Genomic DNA, 11,321 nt, shown 5'->3' on the forward strand with positions numbered 1-11,321 from the left:
TAAACAAGCTTTTCTTTGGTATTTTGAATTAATTAATAAGAAAGGAAAACAAGGTTGCTCAGCATACAGCTTTGAGGCTAATCATTGTTTATTTTTCAAAACTAATCACAATTCTAGCCAGCTGTTGATGCAAAGCTTTTGGAATAAATATTATAAACGCATGTGAGATCTGCAGAACTCACTGTCCATATGTGACCACGCAATGTTGGCGGAAGAACATCATTTATTTCCTCACAATTCTCTTCTACAGCAGCAGCCTCTCTCCGCTTGCCTTCCTTCCAGAGACTCTTCACTAGCAACTCTTTTGTGCCAGCATCAGGGATCAAATTTGAATTCCTCATGTCTTCAAAAACCCTCCACGCAAGAGCAGCTCTCTCACATTTGCAATAAGCTTGGATCAGTACTTTAAACATATAGCCATCTGGCTCCAGACCACTTTGCCTAGCCATTGCAAAGAGTTTCTGCACTGTTTTGATGTCTCCACTTGACGCAAAGTGATGCATTAACCCAGAAAATGTCTGGATATCAGGGCAAATCCCACACAAAATCATCTCTTCAAGCACATCCATGGCATCAGAATTCCTCCTGCACTTGGTCAATGTCCGTAATAGAGATGAATACAAAAGCACCAAATTCAATTTTGATATGGAACTGCAGAGAGTTCTATCTTCACGAAAGACCTTTAGGGCAGCATCGGCTTTCTTTGGTATGCCATAGAGATCAATGATTAACCTGATGGTGCTGAAGGGCAATCTCATTCCCTCCCCTCTTATTTTGGAAATGAGTTTATCAACCAATTCAATATGCCCATGGCGTGCTAAAAGGGCCATCATCCTTTGTACTGTGTAAACATCATGAGTAAATCCTGGCTGATAAGAAACCCAACAGAAAAACTCCCAAGCCGTTTCTGCAGACTTGAAATTCCTAAGAATCTTGCAAACCAACCGAGTTGTCCACACCAATTTCGCCTCCTCCAGGGCCGATGCCTCGTTAGAGCTCCAATGATGCAAGGCACTTGCCAAAGCTCTTGGGTCTAACCATGGTTTTAACTGAACCCCATCAACATCATCACCTCCACTACCTTGAGCAACATCATCATCCTTATCATCATCATCATCATCACTAGTATCGCCAATAAATCCTATTTTCTTGATTCTCTCATCCGGCAACATTTCTTCAAGAAATTCATCCGTCTCTTGGACAAATCCAGCCTCCTGAATACGTTGCAATGACAAACGCATGGCTGTTCCAGGCAATACTCCATCAACCCGCATTTCGTTGAGCAAAGTCTTGACCTCACCAAACCGCTCAACGCCAATAAACCCTTCCACCAAAACCGAATATTGCTTCAAAGTGCGTTTAATCCTCATCAAGGGCAATTTATTGAAAACCTCCATAGCACAATCCAACTTTCCCGAACTCACAAGGTGCTCTATCATCACCGTATACGTTCTGGAGTTCGGGATTGCACCGCCATCAATCATCCTATAGAAAATCCCCACGGCCTCAGAGTCGTTCTTACCCGTTTGCGCATAGAGGCGCATGACAATGTTGTAAGACTCGGTGCATACACGCTGATTTGACAGCCTATACTCATCCCAAACTCGGAGAACCAAGTCAAGGTCTCCACAGGCAGCGTGCCACTGCATGAGGTTCATAAAGCTGACACGAACATTACGAAACCTGCCAGCATTGATGGCATCGATCAGGGATTTGAGTTCCGCGGTCCGGCGGGACTTGGCCAGGACGGTGGCCAGCGCATGGAGCGTGTTCTGGGTATGCGAAAAATGAGGAATTGTTTCGAGGGTGTCAACCAGGGACAGGGCAGAGTCTGCCGAAGGCGCAGACCGGAGCGCATGAGTCACAACGAAAGAGTCGAGAAGGCGACCGTTTAGGATAGGCGCGAGCGAGCTGGGAGGACCGGAGCGGAGGCCAAGTCGAATGGAATCGATGAGTTTGGCACGGTGGAGGTAATGGGAGACTTTGTTGGGAAATGGGTCGCGGGCATAGCAGCGAGTTTGCTGGGTCACACTGTTGAGTAGGTTCACCTCACGAAAGAGTTGCTTGAAATGCATTGGCACTAGGTAAAGACCATAACAGCTATAGGAATAGATTGTTCCGGGCATGCATTGAAGTTGTTGTAACTGTCAACGATGGTTATTTGCTCCATAGACACAAAACATCAAACATCTGGTCCGCAGTCCACTATCATGCGAGGGAAGAGGGTTACTACTTACTCGCACTGTCGTGCTCGTACCAATACACCAAGTGCGAGCTTAAGCCCTTAAGCGGCTGTTTGAGCGGTCTATATGTTTGGGCTCTTTACCCACATCCCGGCAACAATTAGCCCAATTGCTCTCCTACAGATTTTGGGCCAAATGGGCAAACAGCATATCCGGGCCCTCCTACTGGATTGAATAATTCGTTGGGCCTTACGATTTTATATATAATTTTTTTTTTAACCAAAATTGCAAAAAGTGCCATTTGGGGTGCACTTTTAATAATGACAGTGTAAAAAGATGAAAAAACTATCCATTTCCAAAATCTTAAGGAGTTGCGTTTTTAAAAACGTATAATTTTAAATGTCAAATTGCAAATTTTAAAATAACTATTTTTAAAATTAGACATTTTGAAACTACAAATTCAAATGGGCCTTAGAGCGACATGAAAGGCTAGATTTTAAAAACTATGTTTGCAGCCTAGGTTGGGGGCATTATACCAAAAACAGCACTTTCTGATCCATTTCATCTTCACTACGGTTTATGTAATGACTACGACATGATGCAATAATCCATAGTACCAATTACCAGGTATTTAGTATACAACAATCTTTAAACCTGTGAAAAGAATGAAATTTGATTATGATTGTAGTTAATGTGGTAAGTAGTTTGTAAATTCACATGGCATTTATTATGTCAGCCACTAATTTAATTAAAACTGACATGGTAAGTATCACTTAGACTTTTCTATATGAAATAGTTAGTTCTTGAGAAGCTACCTGCCGGTACTCCAGTTGGTGCAATGCACGTGACCTTAGGGCTTAGCTGAGTGAATTTTGAATGGATAGCAGAGTAATGTTACAGACAAAAGGAAAATATGTATATATATTCATTGATTTATTGTTCCTATATGTAGAAGTATAATGTAGCAGTATCATTATGTGGTAAGGAGACTACAGCAATTGTGAGTAGGAAAGAGCATTTCCATTTTTTTTTTATATTTTCTCCTGAATTCATATGGGCTATGATCCTATTGAACTAAATATGACAGGGAGGCAATGCATTGATCAACATGTGGGAGGGAGGACTAGTAATATCACTCTATAAATCAAACAGGGAAGATTCCTGTCAGTCGAATATGTTCAAGAGTGCTCCTCAGGCCATATTTGAGCACTGCCCGGTTGCCTGTCCTGAATCCATCTCCATAAGCTGACGATGTATCTGACTCGATCTGGTGTATAAAAAAGTCACCAAGTTTCTTCTCAAAGTTGGAACGTTTACCCTTTTTTGATGATGTCAAAGAGGGACCGGCCGAGGAGGAAGCCGGTGATGAAGATGAGGCAACATCATTTGCAGATGGTGACAAGATCTCAGACTCCAACCACATATGAGCTAAGACCTGGCAGATACCTTCTTCAACTTCTGGACGCAGATTGTGATAACCTGTCAAACACCCTTTTAGTAGATCTAAAATGCAAACATTGTCAATAGTAGCATGGTAAGAGGTCAGACAAGCACCTTTAAGCCTGAGCCACGCATGCATCATCTCGTGAGCCAGGATTGACCCAGTCAGCAACCTATATGTATAGAAAGCCTTTGGTCATACACAAAAGTCTTAAGCAAGTCTCATGATTTAGAATAATACAAGTGTTTAGGGTGCGAATAAGAGAAAAAAGTACCTGGGAAGGCCATACAAAACCAGAATTGCTGTTACTTCACATCGACGGATGAGCTTACGAGGCTCAGTTACCATGTCTATGATCCGGTAGCCAGCACCAATCTTTGGCCTCCTTAAGATCTGGTAATTTAGTTGAAATAATTTCAGTCTGATACAGTATACAGATATCTTTACAAGAAAAATGGATTGTTAGATATGCTAGGATAGAAGTTCTTACAGTGGTGACAGTCTGTTCTTCTGACAAGCAAAGTCCTCTGGTCTCGGGCAAGTGATGATGACCCTACCACGTCAAAAAGTAAATAAACAAATTAACTAAAATCAAGATTAACATAAAGTTAAAAGAAAAGAAAATGCATATCTGAAGCATGAAAACGTTAACGCATCAGTCTTTACGTTCTTTTCTCCCTCGATCGCCTCATTTAGTGCTTGTCTCTCAACCAAGAGCATTGGAATTTGCTGCTCCACTTTCATAATTAAACCTTCATAATATTCTTGTATTTCAAGGTAAAGGGGTTGGCATTCATGAGTATCCATAATTGCTGAGTCTAGACACTCTAGACATAGCTTCCGGCCATCATCAAGTAACAGATATTTTGTGTCCCTCGGCTGCATGGATTATAAGATTTTGCATTATGAAGGATATAGTGAAAACAGAAACTCATAGGTGTCTCTGAAGGATGTTTTAGTAGTGGTTTCTTATATCCTTTCTTGTTCCGTTAAGGTTTTGTTGTTTCCAAAGAAAGGAGGGATTTTGTTTTGCATAACTCACCTCCATTCTTTCACAGCTACAACACCGAGGAGTCCTGTCGCGTTCATGTGAGGGGCAGTACTTTTGCTGCCAGAAAGGATGTGCCCTATACTCAATTAAACCTGCTGAATTTGTTGGGATCTGTAGAAAAGAACCAAAATTATGTTAAAAAAATTCAAGGTCACCAAATATCTAGTGTGATACCAGCTAGAAAGAATCATTTTAACTGGTCCCTAAAAATTAGTCTTCTGTGAAGATTTTCTTTAAAAGCACCTTCAGACAATTTAGCATATCCAGAAAGTAGGTCTGCTAATTTTCGTATTTAAACAGACTTGACCACACCAGCAAGAACAACATCCCCATTGCTATCAGAATATCAAGCTAATAGCAATAAGGCACCATTCAGAGTGTTCACCTGTTTATTTGTTTGTGAAATTATTTTAATTTTCACATGAATCTGAGATAATTGACATGTTGAGTATACATGTGTTGGTATAAAAAGATTGAGCCTCAAATTGAAAATCTATTGCGAGTGTGAGTGGTTGATATAATATAGTTGGGTCAAAATTCCTAAGCTTAAGCTTATGAGTTGAGTGATATCACAACATGTTGTATTGTGATCTCATTGAAAGACTCCCCAATGTGTCAATCTTCCAAATATTTGTTGCGTGACTTGATTGATCAAGTCAGTGCGCTCCAATAGTTTTGAAAGAAATGTCAATTGTGTTTGGTTTACTTCTCCCACACGGCTTATAACTTTCACCCAGAAGACTTTCCTCAAATATATAAATACCATATTCAGCCTATCATAATGTAAGAGACAACGTTGAGAAACAGCCTCTAGCCACACTCAAAAGTGTTTTCCTTATTTGTCCAGACTCTGTGAGTGACACAGTAGTAGTGAGAGAAATAGAGAAATATTTATATTTTGTTTGAAATTCTCGTGTGAGAGTGAGATATTGGTGTATTGAGGCTTTGGAATTTTTGAGTGGTTTTCTCTTCACTACTCTTTGTACTCCCATCTTTTGGTAGAAAAATTTTCTCCCGGTCGTCTCTGCTTGTGGATGTAGGTTTATTAAGCTGAACCACATAAATTATGGTCTTCTGTGTGATTGACTTATTTTATTGTTCTCTTTTCTATTGTCACAACATGACCATGGGGTTAATGGATATGCAAAGATATTTCATCAACCAAGAATCTATGATCCTTCTCAAACAATCCCTTCGAAGTTAGTTTCAGGTGTTAATTTGGTAAGATTATGAGTCTTACATTTGATTTAGAGCAGCCTCAAGTTTCTGTTTGTGAGGCACACATAATGTTTGATGAGAGAGAGAGAGAGAGAGAGGAGGGAACCAAAGATAGCTAACTTACAAAGTTCTTGCAAACATCACATCTTGGGTGGTGCTGCTCTTTATAGCAGGATTTGTGATAAGGGTGATCGCCAGACATAGAATACTGTCAGAGATAAAAGACATTCAACTCATTAATAGTCATTGAAATCACCAAAATGAAAAGCAAATCAGCCTGGGATTCAAGAATATTGTTATCCAATTCCAAAAAAAAAAAAAAAAACAAATTAAATTAACTCGAATTTGTTGCACCTCATGATCAGTAATAGGTTGATTGCAAACATGACAACGGAAACATTCTGGATGCCAAACGCCACCCATGCAACTCAAATATCGTCCATGGCCAATCTCAGTGTTGCAGCCAGCACAGATCCTATAAGTGATGTGGTCCAACAAACAGGTCAGATTTCATTTGACCTCAGTAAAATACAGCAAATTTACCTATAATGGAGGGTCGATTAAGTTTCAAGAGGCATTGCTATGAGTACAGTTTCCATATGAAAATTCAGGAAGGTAACAAGAATGTGTTCCAACCTCATTTTTTCAGGTGAGAGAAAAACAACCAAGTATTTTTTATGTACGTCATTTCCGGTTACTTCAAAGATCTATACCAAAATGTTACAAGATCAAATATATCATGGAAAGCTTCTTTCGGATAATTTTCCTTTTAAATATAACATATTTGTACATCTTAAGTTATGTGCTTATGAGTTTCTATTACTCCAGCAGTTAGGTGTTCATTATTCTAACATCTATTTGTCCATTTAATCTAAAACCAAAATCCTTTCAATCCACTGAGATCATATAAGCCCAGCTGATGAATAACCAAGTAATAAGCACCTAAGCATTATTCGTAGCATCTCTACAAACTTTCTATTGTTAGTCAATCTTGGGCTGGAATGCTCAAACATAAGACCATCAAGTCTCAACTCTAAACAGTCATCTTGTAGCTTAGATGTTCATGCCAGCTTCTATTTATGTAATTTGGCAGGTCAACCTCTTATTACAAATCAAAGAAGTACTTCAAATTAAATGATGCTTGCATTACTCCCATTAAAATTTGTCTCTTCTCCCACAACCATGAGAAATAATAAAACACCCAGAAGCCAAAGAACAAATGTATCACATTGTCTCTCATTTCAGATTCTGTCATGTTCTGTTCTGCAATACGTCACTGGAAATAAATTATCTAGAAACCTCCAAACTGCCATTACAACCTCGAAGAATTAACCTTACATATCTCTCTGTCTCTAATTCCTCAGCAATTATGCCAAGTATAGGTTCAAGGTTTTAAACTTAGATTTAGCATTTCTTTTTTCAAGATATTTAATATCAAACTAGTTTGCAGAGCATCGAACATTCAGAAAACTAAAAATCCTTCTTCTTCTTTTTTTTTTTTTTTTGTTGCATTAACTTAAGTAGGTTAAAGTCAGCAGGTATCTCCATCGAGTATTTCCAAAGAAAATGAGTAAATACCTGTGGGTAGGTAGGTACTACCTGACCAAAGTGATAATAAAAATAAGTTGGTTGATCCACGAGATGAAGAAATGAAAGTACTAAGAAAAATGTTTATATGGCTTGAATTGGTTTTTTCAGCTATGATTCAACAGATAAGCTAGCCTAGCTCACCTGTAGGAAATGCAATCTCCAATTCTTTTTTGATTAAGTTATAAAAACTCTATTAAGAACAAAAAGAATTGATACACATGGTGATAATAATACACTGTTTCATCAAATTACAAAGAAAATCCAAAAGAGCTATGAAATCCAAAAATTATTCGTAATATATACTTCCCAAATCATGCAGTTAATCAAATAGAGAACATAAAAAAGTGTTTTTAAGCAAGTTCCCAGTCAGTTCTACATCCTTTATGGTATGAAAATTTCTCTTCCAACAAATTGTTCACATAATGCAAAGAGAAGCTGCCCAACAAATCTCAGCTTTTTCATGATGACTAAGTTCTCACTTAATGTAAACACTTCTATCACAGTGCAAGGTATCACCAAATGCACTCCAAATAAAGTTAAGGCCAATGACCACAGTTCTCTAGCCACAACACAATGTAAAAGAAGATGATCCACCATCTTACCAGAGTTCCTACACATGCAACATCTACCCACAATATTTTTTCTCCTTTTTTCTCAATCGTCGAGATTTTACCTAAAGCCGTTGTTCATAAAAAAATGTCACTTTTCTTGGCACCTTTTCATTCATTTCAAAGCAGTTAAATTGAACTTGTTGAAATTTTTAGCAAACTAAGGAGTAGAGCAATTAGCATATAGATAATAACATACTACAGATGTCATAATGACCAAATATACCTGTGTCCAGATGGAAAGAAGAATGGATAAGGTTGAAATATATTCCCACTATCATATCGAGGAGGAGACGGAGACCCCAAATTCAGGCTTTCTTGAATAGCCATGGCAAACTGTTCATCTTCCTCCAATTGAGCTTTAGTGAGATTTTCATCTTCCTCGGAATGAGCATTTGTAAGATGTTCATCTTCCTTGGAATGAGCTCTAGTAAGATGTTCATCTTCCTCGGAATGAGCTCTAGTAAGATGTTCATCTTCCTCGGAATGAGCTCTAGTAAGATGTTCATCTTCCTCGGAATGAGCTCTCGTAAGATGTTCATCTTCATCCGACTGAGCTCTAGCAAGATGTTCATCTTCATCTGATTGAGGTTCATCACCTAAGAAAAATAAGAAAATAGAGGATGAGACTTCAGGCTGCCTTTGATTTCAATACAAGTAACTTCCGCATTCAAAGATAATACCTGAATTTTTCTTTTCATCTAAATGGACCCTTTCCATGTATGAATTATTTACTACAGTTTAAGGAGACTCATTGTTCATTATGGCTTTCAAGGAGCCATTTATGAATTCATTTATACCAACTTAAATGAGCCATTCAGTTTAAGGAGCCATTTATGCATTCATTTATGAGTCATCACTCTTATTTAATAAAATTCTGGAGAACCCTCCCAGATAACAATTGAGTGATGTCGAGGTCAACACAGACAAACAGTGAAACTTACCAATCACTTTTTTCCCTTTCAGGTCTTCTTCTGCAAGGGACATTGCAATAACATAATCAAGTTGTTCTCTCTCAATATCTGTCAATTCATCCTGCATCCAAGTTCCAATTAGCAATGGACAATAATTGAAACAAGCTAGCATAAAATTTGAGCGAGAATATCACTTCAGAATCTACTCTTAAATTAACTTGTAATATGAAATTCTATTCTATTCTAAGAATCGGCGACTGTTAGCGAATAGGCTAGCTTAAACATATTATAGATGAGCAGGAGCCACATGGCGGTATCTATAAAAAGCAGAAACTATGATTACCACTGAATTACGAGCCTCGTCCCAAATTCTTTCCTCTCCATATCTCCCATGATATTGCCCTCTATGGCTAGAACCTTTAAGAATCTTGGTCAGCCAACCCATAATGTAAAATGTTATTCGCCTGTAGACTGCAAGCTTTTCCCTGCACCCAAGTTGTTAATTTGAATTAAAGAATCATGTTCCAATCGGCAAAAGGAAATTTGATAGGTGCTCCAAACATCTCTGGCAATAGCGGGTGACTCTTATCAGCCTATTTTTATGTATACCACTGTTTGAGAAGTTCATACAAACATCAATACCGGGGGTGAAAAACTAGAATTAATGTTTGTTACCGTCTGGTAAAGTGTAATATGAGGAAAACACATTAGAGGGTTCTAAGAATAATTCTAGGATGGTAAAGCATGTGTTTGAACAATATATATAATATTAAGTGAAAAGACGTAATATGCAATGAAGTTGAAGGAAATGGCAATCTCAAAACAAGTAACATCATTCACAGTGATTGGGAAACATATACAAAAAAACAAGCCTCACAATTTGATTAGTGTCTTAATATGGTACACACCTTACAGATTTTGAGGCAGTAGTTCTATAGAGAAATTGGGAAGGGATATAAGAGCGAAATACCGAAATAACATACTAGTCATTCTCAGAGAGAAATAAACTTTCTGGAATTCAATTCTTTGCGTATACACGCAGTTACAATAAAAGAACATGGAAACCCAATCTAAACAAATCGCTTTATGCCTCATCAATCAAAAACTCGGAGTATGTAATGAAAGAACACTTTACTTGCACACAAAAAAAAAGGTAATAAAATCACTCACCAAGGTACAAACTTGCCCACAATGCTTCAAATCCTCAAAATTCCTATATGATGTGCAAACAATGGCCTAAATAAATAGGCTGAGAAATCAGCCAAATAGTACCGAACCCCTTATCTATATGGAAACACCCTCCACCAGCCCCATACAATTATGATTATTTAAAAAAAAAAAAAAATCAAAGCAAGTGGAATCTCCCACCTTTACAATTTTCAGATGATAATAACATGACAGGTAATACTGATATGACGCCAAAGGTAACAACTTTCAGAAACTCACCCGAAACAGATTTAAAAATCTGCAGAGACAATATAATCTGATGAATCCCGGATCAGACAAAATTCCCAATTCCCATGATTGCAGAGTCACCAAAGAAGAATTAGAGGACATCAAAGATGTTATCTTTCATTTTCTGGATTGCGTTTTAGCCCTGCAAAGCACTGACCCTTTTCAAACAAAGCCACAATCACAAAAACGTAAGGAAAAGTTTGCGACCAAAAGAGTCAAGTGGGAGAGTACTTGGATCCTACGCAAAAAAAGAAAGAAAAAAAAAAGAAAAAAAATAAAAGAAAAAAGAAAAAAAGAAGAAGAATAAGCAAAAACAATGGTTGGAAAGTGTTTTGAAACTTGAACAACTGCTCTTATCCTACCTTCCTTAAAGACCACCAAAAAGACATGGTGAAGCTGTGTAATTGTACTGAAATTCTAACACTTTCTTCTCTTGCTTGTGGGGTCCTCAATATATCCCGATCCCATTTTCCACCGCATTTCCGCAAAATGTCAAAACCCCCATTGAATTGCTTTCCTTCGGGTTGACAAAGATGTCATGGGGAGAAAGTGGGTATTTTTTTGATCTTCCGTTCAGTTTTATTGTTACTAGTGACAGTTTAACTCTCTGTTCTTTGCATTCTGAGGCCTCAAGTGAGCCAGCAGGCCAGAGGGACCCATTTCTTTACCCCACAATGAGATTGTGGCACATATATAGCCAAATGAAAGGCCATAGCACACTACCTCTTGCTTTTAATTTTTTTTTGAAACATGCTTTTAATTTTTCTGAATTATATCCAAGGCTCCAGTTACTTGTTACAATCGTATTTAGAGTGGGATTGACTTTGCAAATTTAAAAATAATGATATGAAATTAAGCATT

General features: G+C 38.0%; 2 protein-coding genes across 4 annotated transcripts; both read right to left on the reverse strand.

Annotated features, from left to right (window-relative positions):
- LOC132187006 (Tetratricopeptide repeat (TPR)-like superfamily protein) lies at positions 1-2,263 on the reverse strand. The gene has a single exon (XM_059601158.2). It carries the CDS (start codon positions 2,124-2,126, stop codon positions 114-116), a length of 2,013 nt encoding a protein of 670 aa, XP_059457141.2. The 5' UTR covers positions 2,127-2,263; the 3' UTR covers positions 1-113.
- Positions 2,264-3,075: 812 nt separating this feature from the next.
- On the reverse strand, positions 3,076-10,792 carry LOC132186698 (protein DA1-related 1). Of its 3 annotated transcripts, none has more exons than XM_059600710.2 (12): positions 10,452-10,541; positions 9,349-9,490; positions 9,036-9,126; positions 8,318-8,690; positions 6,248-6,368; positions 6,018-6,101; positions 4,667-4,786; positions 4,291-4,503; positions 4,115-4,177; positions 3,899-4,017; positions 3,738-3,796; positions 3,076-3,662 (listed from the first exon to the last, which is right to left on the reverse strand). In XM_059600710.2, the coding sequence occupies exons 2-12, from the start codon at positions 9,448-9,450 to the stop codon at positions 3,328-3,330; spliced, it is 1,680 nt and encodes a 559-aa protein (XP_059456693.2). In that variant the 5' UTR covers positions 9,451-9,490; positions 10,452-10,541; the 3' UTR covers positions 3,076-3,327. The 3 variants fall into 3 exon arrangements, with proteins under 3 accessions (XP_059456693.2, XP_059456697.2, XP_088373432.1); XM_059600714.2 differs by lacking the exon at positions 10,452-10,541 and adding an exon at positions 10,176-10,231; XM_088517306.1 differs by lacking the exon at positions 9,349-9,490 and having other exon boundaries at positions 10,452-10,792.
- Positions 10,793-11,321: the final 529 nt, after the last annotated feature.

This window comes from Corylus avellana, chromosome 6 (genome assembly GCF_965113065.1).
Source record: "Corylus avellana chromosome 6, dhCorAvel1.hap1.2, whole genome shotgun sequence".
In the NCBI taxonomy this organism is placed as follows: Eukaryota; Viridiplantae; Streptophyta; class Magnoliopsida; order Fagales; family Betulaceae; genus Corylus; species Corylus avellana.

Bases quoted from the DNA above. Each gene is read 5' to 3' on its own strand.
- LOC132187006 (XM_059601158.2), bottom strand. From the start codon at position 2,126: ATGCCCGGAACAATCTATTCCTATAGCTGTTATGGTCTTTACCTAGTG.
- LOC132186698 (XM_088517306.1), bottom strand. From the start codon at position 10,562: ATGTCCTCTAATTCTTCTTTGGTGACTCTGCAATCATGGGAATTGGGA. The intron at 9,127-10,451 runs GTGAGTTTCTGA...ACTTGGATGCAG, and splicing joins GATTTTTAAATCTGTTTCGG to GATGAATTGACAGATATTGA. The intron at 6,102-6,247 runs GTGCAACAAATT...TATCTCTGACAG, and splicing joins AACCTATTACTGATCATGAG to TATTCTATGTCTGGCGATCA.